Source organism: Uranotaenia lowii, chromosome 3 (assembly GCF_029784155.1).
Source record: "Uranotaenia lowii strain MFRU-FL chromosome 3, ASM2978415v1, whole genome shotgun sequence".
NCBI lineage: Eukaryota > Metazoa > Arthropoda > Insecta > Diptera > Culicidae > Uranotaenia > Uranotaenia lowii.
Genome location: NC_073693.1, coordinates 30,458,766 through 30,478,485, shown reverse-complemented (window position 1 = coordinate 30,478,485; position 19,720 = coordinate 30,458,766). Strand labels below are relative to the sequence as shown.

General features: G+C 35.2%; 4 protein-coding genes across 18 annotated transcripts in view; 2 read left to right on the top strand and 2 right to left on the bottom strand.

Annotated features, from left to right (window-relative positions):
- The window catches only part of LOC129757849 (transmembrane protein 184B), a 92,181-nt gene extending 90,207 nt beyond the window's left edge, over positions 1-1,974 (bottom strand). For 3 of the 12 annotated variants that reach the window (XM_055755178.1, XM_055755181.1, XM_055755188.1), the window contains exon 1: positions 1,599-1,909. The gene's annotated coding sequence lies outside the window, so the exon portion shown is untranslated. Of the gene's footprint in view, positions 1-1,462 lie in introns of all 12 variants that reach the window. The other 9 variants (XM_055755183.1, XM_055755187.1, XM_055755179.1 and 6 more) reach the window with 9 other exon arrangements.
- A 761-nt stretch (positions 1,975-2,735) lies between these two features.
- Positions 2,736-4,162, top strand: LOC129755615 (syntaxin-8). Its single transcript, XM_055752200.1, has 4 exons — positions 2,736-2,754; positions 2,819-2,958; positions 3,038-3,552; positions 3,611-4,162. Exons 2-4 carry the CDS (start codon positions 2,927-2,929, stop codon positions 3,769-3,771), a joined length of 708 nt encoding a protein of 235 aa, XP_055608175.1. The 5' UTR covers positions 2,736-2,754; positions 2,819-2,926; the 3' UTR covers positions 3,772-4,162.
- A 1,671-nt stretch (positions 4,163-5,833) lies between these two features.
- On the bottom strand, positions 5,834-8,228 carry LOC129754291 (cytochrome b-c1 complex subunit 2, mitochondrial). 2 transcript variants are annotated; one of them, XM_055750256.1, is made up of 5 exons: positions 8,170-8,228; positions 8,006-8,101; positions 7,705-7,844; positions 6,220-7,267; positions 5,834-6,152 (listed from the first exon to the last, which is right to left on the bottom strand). In XM_055750256.1, the coding sequence occupies exons 2-5, from the start codon at positions 8,048-8,050 to the stop codon at positions 6,066-6,068; spliced, it is 1,320 nt and encodes a 439-aa protein (XP_055606231.1). In that variant the 5' UTR covers positions 8,051-8,101; positions 8,170-8,228; the 3' UTR covers positions 5,834-6,065. The 2 variants fall into 2 exon arrangements, with proteins under 2 accessions (XP_055606231.1, XP_055606230.1); XM_055750255.1 differs by having other exon boundaries at positions 8,006-8,104; positions 8,170-8,226.
- Positions 8,229-10,683: 2,455 nt separating this feature from the next.
- The window catches only part of LOC129751548 (target of Myb1 membrane trafficking protein), a 30,414-nt gene continuing 21,377 nt past the window's right edge, over positions 10,684-19,720 (top strand). For all 3 annotated transcript variants that reach the window (XM_055747105.1, XM_055747106.1, XM_055747104.1), the window contains exon 1: positions 10,684-11,528. In XM_055747105.1, coding sequence (XP_055603080.1) covers positions 11,459-11,528 — 70 coding nt within the window. In that variant the 5' untranslated portion in view covers positions 10,684-11,458. The remainder of the gene's footprint in view (positions 11,529-19,720) is intronic.

Below are 19,720 nucleotides of genomic sequence, written 5' to 3'. Positions count from 1 at the left end.
AGGGAACCCAAACAAAGGTGATGGTAAAGCGACGTTTTGATAAAGCACTCAAACTATCCCGTATCTTCTCGAAGAAGTATGGCGAGTGCTTTCCCGGTTTTATGGAGTGAATTGCTTGAACAGAACTCAGACTATCCGTAAAATACACAGTTTTGTAGAGATTCAAAATTCATGAAAAGTCGTATTTTTTGCGAATTTTTAGAGCATAGTGTTGAAAAGATATTCAACAAACAAAGTGTCCCACCAGTCATTTTGACTGGTGCGGTCTTTCTAGTGTTAAGTGATGGTTACATTTAGAAAGAATAAAAATAAATTTATGAAGGTGAAAAAATTTGTGTATATTATTGGTAATCTGATACCCTCCCTGTGTTTCCGAGAAAAAAAAATAAATTTTGTAGGTTCAAATTCTGCACGGTATTTTTCACCGGTTTTTGCTAAAATTTTAGTGAAATATTCCGGCGGCTTATTTTTTCCCTTGTTTGCTAAAATTCTAGCAGAAAAATATTGCTAAATTGATTGCTATATTTCTAGCTGGTCAAATTTGAGCAAAATTTTGCTAAATTCCGGCCTCGGAAATTTTGTGTGTATATCATATAGACATGCTATTCTATATCATATAGACATGCTATTCTAGGTTGAACAAAATGCTGGACACAATTCCAGATCTTCGATGATCTGTACCACATCGAAAAAGCTTAAATTTTTTTTATGATCAAAGAGAAAACCACGCAAGGACCAGAAAAAGTTGGGCTTCCTTTTCTAGGCTCGGAGGATCAGTTTGCACCCACAACATGGGCGAAATCGGTTTCTTCCACAGCTCCCAAATTTAACCATTCTTATTCGCTCATGTCTTTCAACAGGGAATGTTAATGTAGAATTTAAAAAAAAAAACATTTTATAGAAATGATAATTGAAAAAAAAAGTTAAGTATACTTGCCTGGCGTTTTTTCGGGTTCCGTAGTCGCGGCAAGCAATAATCGTGGATCTATTAACTTCCTGCTTCCCAACGGGCCATGGCAACCCCTTGGCAATCATCACACCACCATCTGGAACAGCCAATATGGTCTTGAATTTTGCGTAAAAATTCCTCCACAATCCCACATCGTATATCCTTGCTTATTATTGATTTTGTAAGCTTTTCGGAAGCCCAATGAAGTCACCACCATGAACCAGAAGTGAACGGGGAACGCTGTCAAAAGTGTATCCTTCTCACAGGGTGGATATGTTGCTGTGAAATGTGTTGAATAATTCCCTTCCCCCCGCAAATTTTAACCCGTAGTCACAATTTTTCCACAGCTGGACGAAAACCAATCACCCCACACTTTTTTCATGTAGGTACTAGCAGGCGACGACACGGTAGACATTTTTCCTGCACAGTATCTTTTTTTATCAATATGTACACAATGGACGGAACATCCAACCATGACCAGAAAAAAAACCTACTTATTGCACAAACCCTTACCCAAATTAAAACCATTCTTGTTGTTTTTCACGTTTTAACTAGCAACCAACCAGCCATTCGTACTTCCGTATGTCGAACCCTAGTTTTTTTCACTGCACTTTAACCATTTTTTCTTGTGCTTTTTATGAGACTCTACCTACGCGCAAGGCACATAACAAATTGGGAAATCAATCTGTTTTCCTGCTGCTGCTACCAGATGGAAACTGTTATCCCAGGCAGCACTTTCACCTGTTAGCCACAGTGATCAATACGGAGATTCAACCTGTAATGCGGACGTACAGAACGTGTTAATTTGCTTTAACAGCGCAGCAGTACCGTTAGCAAATCGACCCAACATACGGACACAGACAGGAGATGACAAAGAATCACGGTACGCGAAAAAAACACCCACCAAACTCCAACTGGCTGCGACTGACGAAGAAGACGTTCCGTACTCGAATGCGTTCGGTCGGGGGGATTTTCTGAACGTTTTGCAAGATTTCTCCGTCCTATCTCCGTGCACGCGGGATGAGGTTTTGAAGAGTGCAGGAATGCGGGGGAGGACGAATGACGGTGGAATGAGAAATTCGATGATGACAGATGAGAATCGAAAACTCATTGAACGCAATCTTTATGGTAAACACATTGAACGCACTTTCGGAAAATTTGTTCCGATTTTTCCACAGGGCGTAAGGATGATGAATCGACCGAAAATTTTCAACTAAAATAAACAAATTAATAAGATTTTGAATCTGATCAGACCAGATACATAAAACTAACACTGGCGTCATTCGTGTCTTGACATGGTGATTTTCATTAAGTGTTTTAGATACTCAGAGCCAAGACAGTGTATGTCTTGTCTTTTTAAAATATAATACATGAATGTTATATTCTGGAACAACTGACTCACGGTTTTTGTTGTATTGAAGTATTTCAGCTTTACTTCCTTGAGTTCAATGTTTGATACGAGAGTTTTTATATCCTTTGCAGTTTACTAAAATACGTTGAACGTCACCTGGACGCCACAGAACTTGCTTACGGGTGTTGATTTGCGTTCTAAAATGTACGTGTGGGTAAGTCTTGTAGTACCAATCCGAAGGTGAGTTAAAAATCGTCATTCTGAATTAAATTGTATTTTAAGTTTTCAATAGCGATATTAATTTTTTTTGGGTGAAAAATCCTGTTTTTACCATAACCATATTCGTTTCCGTGTATATATATATATTTGAACCCTCATTAAACTTACTCATTATAGCAAATCGAAGAACGAAAATCAGCAGCAAAAGGGAATTGAAAAAAGATGTCATTACACGGTGGGTTCTTGTTTTTCAGCTTTACATCCCCAGCTTGTCTTGATTCCTTATCAACAATTTCCAGCAAATAAAGAACGGTTATAAAAAAAATAGTACATTACACACCCGTATCTTAGCAGTTACGTCGTAATTAGTGTGGTGCTGCATTTTCGGAGCCCCTCGATTCGTGACCATGGCCCTGATCAACATCGATGGTGACCCCTGGTAAGTAAATTTCAGCAGTCAAGGAACCTTGACATTTAATTAAACCAATCAATTCGCACTTGGTTACGAATTTGCACAGGCTCAGCGATTTGGATGCCTGTGAGCGTTTGAGCAATGAAATCCAGTCGCAGCTGGTGGCCCGCAATCGAGAGGCGCACCTGTCCCGTGAGTACTCATCCATTTCCGGTCAGGCTCGGGTTCGGCTGAAGCAGTTTTCCTCGGAGCTGGAACAGCTGAACAAAAAACTGTCCTACATATCGGGGTCACTGACTGCAGCAGAGGCGGAACGTCGACAGCGCCAAGTGGAGGCACTTCAATCGAAACTGGTTCAACTGCAGCGACAGTTTAGCGCCGTAGAAGCCTCCGCAGATCGGGCTAGTTTGTTTGGCGGAGCCAATCAACGTCTGTTCGATGATGACGATGACGATCCGGCACTTATTCGGCCAGAGTCCAGCTACACCGTACAGGATTTACGATCCCAGCAAACGCGCATCTTGGAGGACCAAAACCAAGGGCTGGAAGCGCTCTCGAAGGTCATTTCCCGGCAGAAAGTTCTCGCTTCTCAGATTGGCGAGGAGGTTGATAGACATAATGGTGAAAATATCTTCTTATTCAATCGTTGATGATTACCTAAATAACTGATTTTCTTTAGAAATTCTCGACGATCTGGCCGACACGATGGAAACGACCGATGCGCGGTTGAATCGGGAAACGCGCCAAATCGGAGTGGTGACGGTGCAGGACTCGACCTGGGGCTACTGGACCATCATTGGAGCCCTGGCCGTGGCAATAATCGTGGTGGCCATCCTCTAGCTAACGGTGCTGGGATTCCTGATCCAAAGTTCGTATCGGACAGGGCCCGGTCGGTTGATGTGAGGGGAAGGGGGAGTGGCTGCGCTCGCTCATCTATCTGGCTTTTATTTCTGTTTACTAATGAACTTTCTATTGTATATCTACTTTAAAGAATATGGCAAAAAGAATAACTAGAACGATAATGGATATACTACTTTTAAAAAAGATAATGTTAAACAATATAAAACTAAGAGTAGACTAAATGCAAACATATTTGCTCTAAAATAATCAAATAATTATCCATACTATTGTATCGTTGTAATGTACGTTCTTTTCTTTGTATTTCTTACAGTAAAGAGCGATAAAATTTATATATCAGCTTATGTTAAATACATACATATTATTATACTAACATGTCTGACATATCCAAATTATTTATTTAGAAAAACTTAAGTTTCTGGCGCAATATAATATTAGGGACTCGAGAACGAATCGAAATTTCTGACTAAGCCAGAACTTCGAAATAGACATCTGTTAAAGGCTTTTCGAAACCACCCGAAGATACAACTTCAAGGAAGGCTCTTACACATACTTGAACCGCACCGTTTAAAATATCACGTTGCTTTTTGGATCGAGGTGTCATACGACGTTCAAAACCTTGGTAACTTGTCAGCATTCCCAATTAGTAGAATTTGACTGATTATCTTTTTTCTCCGTTATTTCTCTTCCCTTCCGAATCAAAACACAGGTCAGGCACGGTTAAGGGTGTAGTTTCTGGCCGGCAACTGCTCACCGAAGTCTGATTTTTGGAAGGTCCCAGGGGCGCTTTTGGATTCTTGCTTCCACTTATGACAATTCATCTTTTGGATAATCTTGTTAACATTATTTATACTTACTTCCGCGCTCGCGCGTATCGCCGTACAATTTTCTATCAGATGTTTCGTCAAATCTTCGTCACATTGATATTATCCTTTTTAGGATAAGTCCTTGTATCAAATTCTCTGTTGGTCATATTGTATTGTCAGTATCTTATAAACATTGAAGTTGTAACTCATCGATAGATCATTATACATGTTCAATCCGTTGTAGAAAATAGTTCGTTCGGTCTTTTTTTTCGTGTTTGGTGATCTAAAATCTTAAACTCTCCTAGCATTGTAACTGAGGATATAAAATCGATTCGGTACTGCAGACCATCATGAAATAGTAACATTCCGTGCTCTATTTTGTTTATGGAAATTAACTGTTGTACGCAATCCTCTGCTTAAACAACAACGTTTTCAGCATATCAGCAAAATTCAGCTTTTTATCGATTTGTACTCGTCTTAGGTATTTGACTGGACGTACTCTTTCGATTGCACAACCATCAAAAGATAAGTTTGAACAGACTTCATAACTGTTCAAATTAGCACTATGTGTTTACAATTTCTTAAATTTTCATGAGACATATTCGGTCGGCGCTGACAGATCTTGCGGTGCTTGACCTTAAGGGTCTATTTCCGAAACACAGAAATCTAATCGTGGCTCCAGAGAGTGCGCTTTTTCGAACCTCTTTGATAAGATACATCCTGACGCCTGAATCTTTTCGAACGGATATGAGGGTTGTTCGAATTTAATTCCTTCATACCAGTCTGTTGTGTTGTGAGCCTTCATACCAGTTATATAAAACACTTAAAGTGATGGGAGTAGCTTCACCTAATTCCTAAGCATTTCAGCCGAAAAACGAGAGCCCATTGAAGCTCATCCGAATGAAATTTTCTTTACCATCTAATATATCACGCGCCCCATAGAACAATTCCTATAATATCGGACTTCAGGGATTTTTTTAGTCAAAAAATTTACTTACCTGATCATTCCGGCCAAAACCTCAAACGGCTTTCAGTAAGAGCTCTGGCAGGATTGCATGGTCCATTTTGCTACGTCTGCTGGCGGATTCGTGATAATCACTATACCGATCTGGACATATACTAAAATTGAAACGAAACATTGCTGATGGCGACCAGCCATTGCACAAAAAAACAAAGCAAAATAGTGAAGTTTAAATCTATGGATTCTTCAAACTGCTGGGCCTAACCAAACAGATAAGTTCGTCCGAAGAATTATGATAGTTTATTGTATTCTCTTGAACAGTATCATTTTCTTCTACACGGCTGATATTTGTCCAAACAATTTACTATAAGAAGAATCGTTTGCTTCCTCTGGCGGTGTTCATATCAAACAATAGAAAGTTGACTTCAATCGCAGTGAAATTTTCCCCATCATCATTAACCTTCCAATTGATAAAATTAACATACATCAAGTGCTACTGGTAACGCGCTTTAGTTCAAGTTGCACAGGTACGGCACCTTGCTCAGATTTCCGACCGCTCCGATGGCCAACTTGCCGGAGGCAGCTTTCTTGGCGGCCTTGATTAAGATAAAAACAAAAATTAATTCGATTTGATTGACAATGTTTTAAATAGTCCAAACTTACAGCTTGCACATCGCTGGTGGAAACGCCGTTGACAGCCTCAATCAAGTCGGCCTTCTTGTAAACCTGTCCGAGAACGGCGGCCTGCTCGCCCAAATCGAAAGCCAACGTGGAGTGAGTTTCCACGTAGTCGATCAGCCAACTGAGCAGAACAGCCTTGCCGCGGGCAACATCAGCATCGCTGACATTCAGTCCCTTCAATGCCTTGACTGCGGTTTCGACCGACTTGCCAACTTCTCTGGCGTCGCCTCCGACGACAACTCCGAACAATCCGTTGTCCGAATAGCTAGGGCAGATTGTGCTGGAAGAAACGCCTCCCAGCTGCTTGGTAATGAGACCATTATTGCCTCCGTACTTGGTCACCGGGCCAGTGCCGCAAGCTCCCTGCAGCACGTGGAAAGCCAAGCATTCCTTCAAGTTGTTCCATCCGGAACCATGAGTGGCAATGGCAACAACGGCTTTGTTTCCACCGCGTTCGTGGCGGATTTCACTGCTGTTGAAGTTATTCGCTTTGACTTCCGGTCCAGCTCCGGATTCCAGGTGCAGACTCTGGGCGAATCCCACCAGAATTTGATGGTCAACACCAACAGCGGCTACAGCAGCCCGGTTGGTAGTGCAGTGGGTTGCGAAGTAGTGCTGCATGGTTTCAGACGAATGCTTGCCCGCGTTGTACTTGGGACAGAAGATTGAGTTGCCAAGTCCCTTGTGGAAGGCTGCCTTGTGCAAAGCTTCGGTGGCCTGCACCTCAATCGGAACACGAGCAATGTCCTGCTGGATCATTTTCTTCAAATCGGCCAGCTCCCATGGCTTAAAGACCTGTCCGGTGGCAGCACCTTCCAGGAACTTCAGTCCCGTTTCCAACTCGTCTTTGGTTACGGTCACGGTGTAAGTGATGGTTTCCCGATCCGAAGTAGCAGTCAACGAAGCACCGACCTGTTGCAAGTTACGGGTGATGCCAAAGTTGCTGGCCGTCTTGGTGGACAAACCGGCAGCGGCCCGCAGCACATGGGATGCACCCTTGTTGTCCGATTTTTCGTTACGGGCTCCAGCGCTGTTTAAGAAAAAAGAAAAAACGAAAAAGATTATTCATTTAGTAGCTGTTCAGAGATTTTTTGTTCATGTGTAATTTTAAAAAGTTTAGTCCGTAAATATCTTCTGAAATTTGTGGCCCTAATTTGTTAGTAATAACAATATCCCGCAGAATAATATTTTGCTGTACTCGGTAGAAAATATCTCTGAAACTCGGTTAAAAGTTTGTTATAAAAATACTGAAATGAGCAGTACGTGGATTCTTTTTTTAGTACGGCTACAGATTTTATTCTACTGGTAGATCCATAATATAACCCGTTTTAAATTTCCTGAATTGAATTTGTTTACATTTAGCAAATAAGCCATTTTGAAATTTTAACATTGATAAATATTTTAAATTGTTTTGCCAGAAACAATAGATCCTATAAAAGACCACCCCAAAATCCAACTCCCACTCACCGGAAAACAATCGAAACCCGGGCGACGGCTGCATTCGGTTCGGCGGAAGCAACCACCAGCTTGTTGGGGAGAGTCGTAGTTTGAGCGTCACCGGAAGCTGATTTGCATGCTGCCTGGGCATGGGCGGCAAAACCACGAGCCTGGAAACCGGAAACGAATGAAAACGGAATAGAGAAATTCAAAACAGTCCGCCGCGAAACGGCATTTTCAGCCAAATTTTACTTGCACGGAACTATTTACGTAACATTTTTGCTAGCATTGCGATGTGCGAGAAAAACTAAAAAGACACTCAAATACTTACGGCAGCCGCACGGAGCATCGGGGTTTTCGATACAGCTGATGCCATTTGAGGGTGGTTCGTTCTCAGATACTCTTAGCTGGGTGGATTCCGGGTTTGCTGCTGAAATCAAAATTAAAAACGGGATAAAATATCTGAAAATTTCCGATACGAAACCTAAAACTCACACACGACACAATCTCGCTACTGATGGCAATTTGCTGTCGGAAGAAAAATGACAGCTTCAGCGAGGATGGCGCAGAAAAGTGAGAAGAGAGAACCAAAACGTGAGCGAAATTTGTTTTTGGAAAGTTTGAAATCTCACTGCACTGAAGAAAACGATCAATTAAAAACGTTCTGATTTGTTTATAAAAAAAAATAAAAAATATGCAGAAAAGCTACAAAACTTGAAGATCAAAATAATAACAAAAATTATAAACACGACAAAAATGACAAAAGCGAAAAAAAATTAATTGCATGATAAAAACAACTTGAATGACAAAAAGGTTAAAGGATAAAAGTTAAAGAAATCTAAAAATTTCCAAAACGATTAAATAGCAAAAATTACAAGAAAATACACAAATGAAAAAAAAAATGACAAAAATGACAAAAATGACAAAAATAACAAAAATTACAAAAATGACAAAAATTACAAAAATGACAAAAATGACAAAAATGACAAAAATGACAAAAATGACAAAAATGACAAAAATGACAAAAATGACAAAAATTACAAAAATGGCAATAATGACAAAAATGACAAAAATGACAAAAATGACAAAAATGACAAAAATGACAAAAATGACAAAAATGACAAAAATGACAAAAATGACAAAAATGACAAAAATGACAAAAATGACAAAAATGACAAAAATGACAAAAATGACAAAAATGACAAAAATGACAAAAATGACAAAAATGACAAAAATGACAAAAATGACAAAAATGACAAAAATGACAAAAATGACAAAAATGACAAAAATGACAAAAATGACAAAAATGACAAAAATGACAAAAATGACAAAAATGACAAAAATGACAAAAATGACAAAAATGACAAAAATGACAAAAATGACAAAAATGACAAAAATGACAAAAATGACAAAAATGACAAAAATGACAAAAATGACAAAAATGACAAAAATGACAAAAATGACAAAAATGACAAAAATGACAAAAATGACAAAAATGACAAAAATGACAAAAATGACAAAAATGACAAAAATGACAAAAATGACAAAAATGACAAAAATGACAAAAATGACAAAAATGACAAAAATGACAAAAATGACAAAAATGACAAAAATGACAAAAATGACAAAAATGACAAAAATGACAAAAATGACAAAAATGACAAAAATGACAAAAATGACAAAAATGACAAAAATGACAAAAATGACAAAAATGACAAAAATGACAAAAATGACATAAATGACAAAAATGACAAAAATGACAAAAATGACAAAAATGACAAAAATGACAAAAATGACCAAAACGACAAAAATCACAAAAATCACAAAAATCACAAAAATGACAAAAATAACAAAAATAACAAAAATGACAAAAATAACAAAAATGACAAAAATGACAAAAATGACAAAAATGACAAAAATGACAAAAATGACAAAAATGACAAAAATGACAAAAATGACAAAAATGACAAAAATGACAAAAATGACAAAAATGACAAAAATGACAAAAATGACAAAAATGACAAAAATGACAAAAATGACAAAAATGACAAAAATGACAAAAATGACAAAAATGACAAAAATGACAAAAATGACAAAAATGACAAAAATGACAAAAATGACAAAAATGACAAAAATGACAAAAATGACAAAAATGACAAAAATGACAAAAATGACAAAAATGACAAAAATGACAAAAATGACAAAAATGACAAAAATGACAAAAATGACAAAAATGACAAAAATGACAAAAATGACAAAAATGACAAAAATGACAAAAATGACAAAAATGACAAAAATGACAAAAATGACAAAAATGACAAAAATGACAAAAATGACAAAAATGACAAAAATGACAAAAATGACAAAAATGACAAAAATGACAAAAATGACAAAAATGACAAAAATGACAAAAATGACAAAAATGACAAAAATGAAAAAAATGACAAAAATGACAAAAATGACAAAAATGACAAAAATGACAAAAATGACAAAAATGACAAAAATGACAAAAATGACAAAAATGACAAAAATGACAAAAATGACAAAAATGACAAAAATGACAAAAATGACAAAAATGACAAAAATGACAAAAATGACAAAAATGACAAAAATGACAAAAATGACAAAAATGACAAAAATGAAAAAAATGACAAAATTGGCAAATATTTCAAAAGTTTCAAAAATTTGTAACTTAAATAACTAAAATGACAAAAATGATAAAACAAGATTAGGAAAAATTACAAAAATGACACAAATAACAAAAATTACAAAACTGAAAAATTAAAAAAAAACAAAAATTACGAAAATGCTAAAATATTATAGGAAATTGATATAATAAAAATAACAAGATTTTCTTTTTTTATCTATACTTTAAGGGGGCTTAAGTAACAAAAATACTCGGGAGTTTTCGATTAAGTTTTCTCTACGTGTAAGCATCGCTTTCCGACAGGGCTCTTTCGAAAAAGGGTCGAAAAAAAAGAAAGAAAACACCTTCTGTCAAAACAGACCCGAAAAAATAACGCAACGCATCGTCGCGTAATCCGATCTCTGCCTTTGCTGCAGTAGATGCATTAGTGGTTTTTCTCGCGTAAAACTGGCTAATTTTCATCATCCAAATACCCCACTCGAATAAGAAGGGCATACTGTGTTGTTTGTTTTACTAAAAACTGGTTTTGTGCAATCGATTGCGACAAAGTGAGTGTTGGGCGCTGATCAAGGGGAATCGAGAAATTGCGATTTTCCTCAGTTGGAAGTCGCCTCTGAGGTTTTTGTTGTGGAGAACCAGCAACGCAGGGTGAAAAATAATGACGGATGATTCATAATAGTCCCAATTTTTTTCCGCCTCATCTGTGTGTTGGCGCTACCCTTTGAATCTGATTCAGAACGTTGTGGAAAGCTGAAGCAAAAGGCTTCCCCACTCGAGCATTTCTATGTGTGTAAATTAAGTCGCCAGAAGATTGTGTATATTATAGGTACATGGCTATTTGAACCTATAGAGCTGATTAGAGCCGCTATTTCCCATAAGGTCCGAGTGACGACGGATTTACGACGTAGGAAATCTATCTTCCATCTGTGAAAAAAGTGCGCGGGTGTATTCCGTCTGGCTTTAATTGTGGGGTGGTGTTTGGGGTTTGATAAAATCAGGTGCTAGGAAAAGTCTCATAAGTGCTCTGCCAGAAAAAATTGATTTCGAAATCGATTGGGCACAACTCTGGTGGCTATAATTGACGTCCCACCTACGCAACCAGAATCAACTGATCATTTCCGAGAGAAAATAACCGAAATGACTTCGTTCTTCAACGTCGGTGCCCTAGGGGGGAACCCATTTTCAACCCCAGTTGGACAGCGGATTGGTAAGTTTTTTTTTCTTTGACATAAAACATGCATGCTTGTGTGGAACTGAAATGACCACCGCAATCGCGAATCTCCTCATTGAAGATAAGGAATGCTGATAAGCAGCACCAGGGCTAGCTCGAAAAGTTTGTAAACTGGCGCTGGCACCAACAATGATTGCAATTTCAATCAGTCGCCCAACTAATGGTTCTCACTCGAACCAAACGAGACCAAACCCTTTTCTAGCTCCATTTGTCTCTGGTAGTCTTGAAGAAGAAACAAGCTATTTCGTGACCTTTCTTTTTTCTTCAATCCCTCGTTAACTTTCTCCACGATTGAAGAGCGGATTAAAACAAGTACAAACGTACATTTAAGGGGATAATAACACAAACAGAAAAGAATTGCTACCCAATCATCGATCACATGATGAGGAAGAAAGACGGGGTGGCACAAAGAGATGTGAATTGCTTTGCTCTTAATTCTGTTCGTTTGTTTAAACAGCAATGCAATCTTTTGTAACATTTAATATAGCGTGAACTATCAAAAATTCGTTCAAAGAAGAGAAAAATCGATGTGGAAGTCGCTCCTAAACTTCGAAATCGAATATTAAAGAGATATTAAAAGTTTTAAGTAATGTATATATGGTTGACCTTTGCTTTTTGTCGTTTGTGTTTTTGAATGTTTATCCAGTATTACCATTTTAAATTTGTAAATTTTTAACAGTTGTGGTAATTTTACGTTTGTTTGTAATTTGATTTTACTTTTTTTTATTATTTTATCGCTTTTTGAAGTCTTTTTTACATTCCGTCTTTTTGACTTTTTCTTAGGATTTCATCATTTTATCATTTTCGCCTTGTCTAGCATTTTTATTTTCATTTTGCATTTTTTTAATATTCAGCCCTTGAATTTTTTTCTGAAAATTTACGCTGGAGGTCAAATATATCTTATTATCTGACTTGTCATCTAAAACATATACTTACTTACTTACTTAATGATCCCGCGCCGATCCTTCGGTGCATAGGGCCGTGGTAAAAGACCTCCACTGTTGACGATCCGGAGCCAGCGACTTCACCTGGTCCCAGTCAAGATTCTCGTCGACAGTTCGGATTTCAGCGGCTAGGCTTCGCCGCCACGAGTTTCTGGGCCTGCCTCTTCTTCGATGACCTTCTGGATTCCAGTCAAGCGCCTCTCTGCAAATCTCGTTTTCATCTTTTCGCAGTGTGTGCCCAATCCATCTCCACTTACGTTCCCGAATCTCGATTTCTAGCGCCCTTTGATGACACCGGCGATGTAGTTCCTCATTCGAGATCCAGTTGCCAGGCCACCAAGCGCGGATGATGTTCCGCAGACAGCGGTTTACAAATACTTGCAGTTTTCGCGTCGTCACCGCATATGTGCACCAAGTTTCGCACCCGTACAGCAAAACGGATTTGACGTTTGAGTTGAAGATTCGGATTTTTGTTCGTAGAGAGATCTGGCGTGACCGCCAGATGTTTCGGAGACTCGCAAACGCAAATCGGGCCTTTCTGATCCGGGTTTCGATGTCTTTCCTGGTACCACCATCATAAAACATATAAAACTTGTTATTTTTAGGGCAAATTTTTTTTTTGTATAATTTGACATTAATAAATTGATAAAATTGGCAAAATTGACGAAATTGACAAAATCAAATAATTAGATAAAAAAAAAATATTAAATTGACAAAATTGATGAAGGATGAATTTGTCAGAATTGACTAAGTTGAAAAAAAACCAACATTGGCTTCATTTAAAAAAAATCTAAGTTTATTTGTTTTCGTTTTCGATATTATTTTTCTTGCAGTGATGTAACTTCCGACATAAATTTGTCTTATTTTGAAGTTTTTTTCCTTTTTAATTTCTTGGTCTTGTGGTTTTCTATCATTCTAGGAATTTTCTTTTTCAATTTCTACATTTCTTGCGTATGAAAGTTTTGGTGCTTTGACATTTTAATATTCTGAAGTTTTTGGAATTTTGTACGTTTTTGACAACCTGGCATTTTTGTATGTTTTTCTATGATTGTAATAATTTGTATTGGTGTTTAATTGACATATTGAGGACTAATTATAAAGTACCTCGTTTTTGCTCTTTAACTAGCCGTTACAATTTATAAATTATAAATCAATTCAATTTCAAATTCAATTCAATGATATCAATGAAACAAGTGAATAGCGAATTATATAGCTAATGCTTATAGTTCCATGCATAAATATCTTGGTTTTGTGCATGAGAGAGCAAACTTGAATGCTAAAACAAGCAAGATTCTGATTTAAGATTGAAACAAACTCTTGGCGAAGCTTTCAACTCGAGCTCTCAATGCCTGTCTCAAAACTTTAGAGCTGTAATGCAGATTTTTTTTATAAATTGAAAAAAAGTTGCTTCCAAATCTGGATTTTTTTTATCAAATTTTTGTCTAGAATTTCATTTACATTCTCTTTAAAATTTTGTAGAACATATTTTTAATGTTTTTTAAGTGTTTATTCAACTAATTAACTGGTTTTTGTAAAAGAAGCGTCAGCGTAACCAAGCGTCAGTGTAAAATTTGAGATGATTTTGCTGAAATTTTAGCATTTAAAGCTTCATTAAGAGATGGGACACTTTCTTTCGGCTATACCTACGTTCCTTGTGATCCGTCATGGAAAATGTTGACAGTATTGTTGTATTGATTATAAAAAGTACTATCCTGCCTTTTTTCAAAATTTCTAAATTTATGCGTTTTTAAAATATTAGCGATGTACACGAGGAGAAGCCAAAAAAAATTGGTGCACACTTTCCTTCAAAAGTATTAATCAATCAATGAAGAATGTAACAAAACTGTTGTTTTGAAAATAAATCTATAGCTGGAGTGGTGAGAACTTGTTAAAGTACAGACGAGAATATCGTTTAAAATTTGCATTTGCGGTAGATTTGTTAAAATTAACATGATTGGTCAGAATCTCATTCTGTGGTGAACAAGCCAGTGTTTTCGTGACAAAATCATTTGTGCGCCGATTTCGAAAGCCTAATAAGAGAGTTCTGGTTGTTTACTTAGCATTCTACTGTCTTCTCAACCAACCGTTTTTACGTTGATTTGAATTCTATGAAGATCCTCTAATGTTTTGGTCAGATTTAGTCAGCCCCGTGGAAAAGTGTGTCAGTGGCACAAAAATAACCAAATGAAGTTAATTTCGAAGCAGCTGATTCCACCCATCAAATTGTCTCTCCCTAGTTCTTCTCAAAAGAATGAGAATTGAAGAAAAATGGTCTCCAAACATATTGGTTAGGTTAGACGAGGTATTGGTGGAAAAAACTGACCGATACAATCAACAAAAACTGTGCGTTTACTGGAGGGAGATACCAGGAGTAAAATAGGAATATTCCTTAGAAACAACATCAGATAATTTTTCTCATGAATCGTCAAAAGATTACGGAAAGTTCTCAGAAAGTTTTTGGATCAAATGAATGATTTTTATGATCTAGGCTGCCCCAAATTTGTATGGGAAATTTAAAACTTGTGTAATGTTATGCGCTGCAGACTCAAATTGATCCCAGGCCTAGTACAAGATCTCATGCCGAATTTGGGCCAATCGGATCACGGGAAGGGGTCGCTCAACGAGCCTAAAATTTGTATGGGATTTGCGTGGGCCACTCATCTTGGGCCACCTTTATTTTTATGTATTTATACTCATTGAGAACTTAAAATTTGTTATCCCTATCTGTAAAGTTTCGTTATGCCAAATGAAGACTTCTCAAAAATATTTTGTCCATCCTATATATAAGGAATTTCGCTTAGACGTTCGCAAGCCAGGTTTTTTAATCTATTCGATCATACACAACTCTCTTTTTTATTTCATCGCCTGAAATTGCTTTAAAATAACGAAATGAATTTTGAAATTACAGTTTAGGGTCAACTCATAAACTTTGCATGTTATTTGGTCAATTTTTCAAAATCCAAAAAATATTGCTTTTTTTAAAACGGTCAGAACTTGGAGAAAATAACTTATTTAAATTTTTAAAAATAGCCAAATGATACCTTAAAAATATAGAAAACAATACCATTTTTTATTTTCATTCTATCTTTTATAATAAGTAATGGAACAAAGAAAAAAAGTGGCCCATGATTCTCCACTCTCCCATATACACATATAGAGTTCTTTTTGACATTTCTCACGTACACTTGAGCTGATTGTGTACAGATGAGACGGGACAATAAACCTCAAAACTTGATACAAAAAACGAGCAGCATGGTCGTTGTTGTGGTAGATTATTCCAAAACTGAAAAGCTGTTGTTGTATGAAATCCCTAATATTGAAGAAAAAATGGTATGAAATAATATTAACACTAAAGCCTCTATACTTTCTACGGTCTTAACATGATTCAATCGTTTGCAATCGTTTGAACAAATTTAAAAAAATATATAATTTTTAGTTCCTCAAACTAATGTAACTAACATAAAATTATCTAAAAAAACGCGTGAATGTTTTTAATTCTTATTATCATTTCAATATGAAAGTTGAGCCGGAGGTAAAAGAAAATGAACTCATTTTTTTTATTACTCATTTACAGGTGAAAAATTATAACAAACATGTGTGAAAAAATGTAAATTTTATTGCAATTATGAAAATAAAGAATTATGAATTTTTTTTTGGAAAAAAGTGATTCTTGGATAACCGCTGTTTTGTTAATAAAACGTTATTTTTACCAAGTTTCTGAGTTTTAAGCAAACACATAGAACGATAACCTTTTTGAAAAAAGCTTTAGAAATATTTTAAAAATCGTTTCATAACGAAGCAATTATTTTTAAAATTATTTTAAGCTTTAACGATTAATAATTAAAAAAACAAAAATGGCTGCTTCAATCCTTTTTGTGTTATTTGAATTGAAGAAAATAATGATACTGGGTAAGAATTTAATAAACCTGTTCATTATAAAATTTCATGCATTAAATGTGAAAAAAATGTAGCTCTTAAAAATACAAACTTTCAATTTACTTATCTTAGAATTAAGAATCCAGAATTTACATTCTATTCTGCGCAGTTACAAATTCTGCGCATTTTGTTTTTTAAGACAGAAATTACTAAATTTTGAGGAGAAAAAAATTGTATCGATTTTGCAAGCAGATTGCTTGAACTACATTTGTTCAGATTAGGGTCGTTTATGGTAAGTATTTATATCAGCTCTTGAAATTTTATTTTAATTTGTCATATATAACATTTATTAAAACTTTAATTTAAAAAAAAAGGGGAACTTAGAAAGCCGAAGCCAGATATATGGAACATTGAAAACCGAATCTCATAACTGAATTCTTGAATTAGATTTGAAACAATGAATCTAATATAAGACCAACAAAGATGTTAAAATGAAAATATTTATTGGAACAAACCATCATGATTGAGATAATCTGGTAAACTTTGGTTATTTGTCTTCATTAGCGGAATTTTCGAAAAAGACATTGATACATAAAACCATCTTGGAAGCTATTTTTATCACAGACAGGCCGACATTTTAAACTAAGTTTCAGTGACGAAATTCATTTTATGTCTCAGAATAATTAATGTTTCATTATTATTTTCAATTTTTTACCACTCCAACTTTTCCAACTTTAATTTGAAATCTTAATTCAGAAAAATATTTTAAAACTAATTAATCATGCCAGTAAAATACTTTGAACGTACTGATCAGATATTTTTTTTATTTCAACTTTCCATTAAGTTTACAAAATAGTTTAATTTTTCATTCAGTTGCCAAAAATGCCCAGCCCAAAAATGTCTATTCTGACATAAAATTATATCTTGCTATTTTTCTTATGGGTAAAATAATTCTGCAGACGCATACGCTGGAAGCTATAAATTCTTAAAAATATAAAAATGACGTAAGTTGCCTGAAGCATGATTTAAGAAGACCAAAAAATTTATCGAATACAATTAATACAATTAATACAATTAATCTGATTTAATCTGAACACCATATTTCTGAAACGTTTATATGCTTCGTTACGATTATGAAAATGTCAATTTTTTTCACTTTCAACAGAGTTATAAATTGTTTCTTATACATGACACATATCCTTTAACTTATTTTATTCTATTTATTTAAATAATTCTTACCTAAGTACGTAAATTAAAAAAAAAAAACTTTAAAGATTGTTTTTCTAATTAATTATTGATTCAGGAAATGATATAGGTACTTATTTTTGTCGCGAAAACAATAATGCGGCTCTTTCAATCCCTGAAATTTCGAAAATTTGTTGTTTTCGGCTCTTTGTACTCAAAAGGTTGCCGACCACTGCACAGTGGTTTAAAACTCGAAAAACGTGATCATGGGCTTTTTGATGCTTTAGATGTCAAAATAGCTTAATTACATGTTCTACAATGTTTCATTATTTTTAATTGCGCATATTTTGCTATTATTTTTTTTCCGGTCGATCCACCTAAAAGTGAGATATTTTTTTCATTTTTCGAATTTGTCATCCAATCAAAATGATGTATTGAGAAAAGTTGTAGATAATACAATTTTAGAAAACTTTTTAAAAGCCTTTAAAGCTCTATCTTTTGAAACAACAGATTTATAGAGATTTTTCTAAAAACTAACCTCAAAAAACGAAATTTTCGTTTAACTTTTTTCAAAGCGACTTTCGACTCTTACTTTATATGAGAGAGTTGTAACAATTGTAAAAGAACACAACTTCATTGGAGGTGTCAAGTTTCTATCTTGACGTTTAATGGTACTTCTGTGTAATTACGTTTTAAAATTGCATATTTTCAATGTTCCCTATCTCTAAAAGTTGCAAACTTATGAAAACAGAATTATATGCATTTGAAAGGCACATTCTTAAGCTTTAATGAACATATAATTTCATTTGTATGTATCAGGTTTTACTACTAAAATCATTTATCTGAAAGATAGTAGTTTTGAAGTTTTTGTTAAGCCAACTTGGCAATCTCTTGCTGTTTAGCAAAAGGATGGATTTTCTAGCCAGAAAATAAATGTGGAAAAATTCGTTAAGTTTTCTAAGGAAACGGCCATGAAACTAGTTAATTTGTATCCGTGGTATTATATACCCGCAGCAGTTCACAAAATTTTGTTCCATGGGGCTCAAATCGTGAAACACTTTTTAATACCCATTGGGCAATTATCCGAAGACGCTCAAGAGTCTAGGAATAAGGATATTCGAAATTTTAGAGAACATAACACTCGAAAATTTTCAAGGCAAGCAACAAACATCGACCTTATGCATCGGATGCTCGAATCTTCGGAACCTCATATAACAAGCCTAAGAAAATCTAAACCAAGACCACATTTTCCCTTTGTTGCCGATTCAAACTACATGTTGCTTTGGAACAATTAGAAGAAGAAGATCATGAAAATTAATTTTAATATTTCATTCTAATTTACTCTCTTACACAACTATTTAACCAAAACTAAAACTTTATAAATAAAGAAAAATTTTGAAGAAAGCCATGAAAATTAAAGGTTACAAAATCAAAGTGGCTACATTTGTAAAGATGTGTGTTGATAAAATACGCAAAATGCCCATTAATACAAAACTACCTTCTTTCAGATAAATGATTTACTAACTATAATGAAACTAACGCTTCTAGACAGGGCCAACTCTTCAATCTTAACAAATTAGGAACTGTCGTCTTCACTTGTCAGCGGTAGGAATAGAAGAAAAAGAAGATTTCATCCTTCCTTTTGCTAAACAGCAAGAGATTGCCAGGTTGGCTTAACAAAAACTTCAAAACTACTATCTTTCAGATAAATAATTTTAGTAGTAAAACCTGATACATACAAATGAAATTATATGTTCATTAAAGCTTAAGAATCTGCCTTTCAAATGCATATAATTTTGTTTTCATAAGTTTGCAACTTTTAGAGATAGGGAACATTGAAAATATGCAATTTTAAAACGTAGGGTAGAGGCCCCTAAGACAACGGCTTAAGGAAGCTGTTTTCATTATTTCAATAGAATTGCCTTCCATGTTGGTTTAAAACTGATGTTTAGTAATTGAACTATATTTTCAATTCTGTTTTATGAAACTATGTAGGAAATAGATCAATCCATTACGTACTTTTTAGTCAATTTATGATTTATTTTCCTCATTCAAGTTCCTTCATTGTCGTACCAGGTTCCTAATTCCGTCGTACAAGGAGACCGAAATTGTCTCAATTTATTCCACCCTCTTCAGAAACACATTTTAAATTTTGCGGTTGCG

Bases quoted from the DNA above. Each gene is read 5' to 3' on its own strand.
- LOC129754291 (XM_055750256.1), bottom strand. From the start codon at position 8,050: ATGGCATCAGCTGTATCGAAAACCCCGATGCTCCGTGCGGCTGCC. The intron at 7,845-8,005 runs GTAAGTATTTGA...TCCGGTTTCCAG, and splicing joins CGATGCTCCGTGCGGCTGCC to GCTCGTGGTTTTGCCGCCCA. The intron at 6,153-6,219 runs GTAAGTTTGGAC...ATCTTAATCAAG, and splicing joins CCACCAGCGATGTGCAAGCT to GCCGCCAAGAAAGCTGCCTC.
- LOC129755615 (XM_055752200.1), top strand. From the start codon at position 2,927: ATGGCCCTGATCAACATCGATGGTGACCCCTG. The intron at 2,959-3,037 runs GTAAGTAAATTT...GAATTTGCACAG, and splicing joins AACATCGATGGTGACCCCTG to GCTCAGCGATTTGGATGCCT. The intron at 3,553-3,610 runs GTGAAAATATCT...GATTTTCTTTAG, and splicing joins GGAGGTTGATAGACATAATG to AAATTCTCGACGATCTGGCC.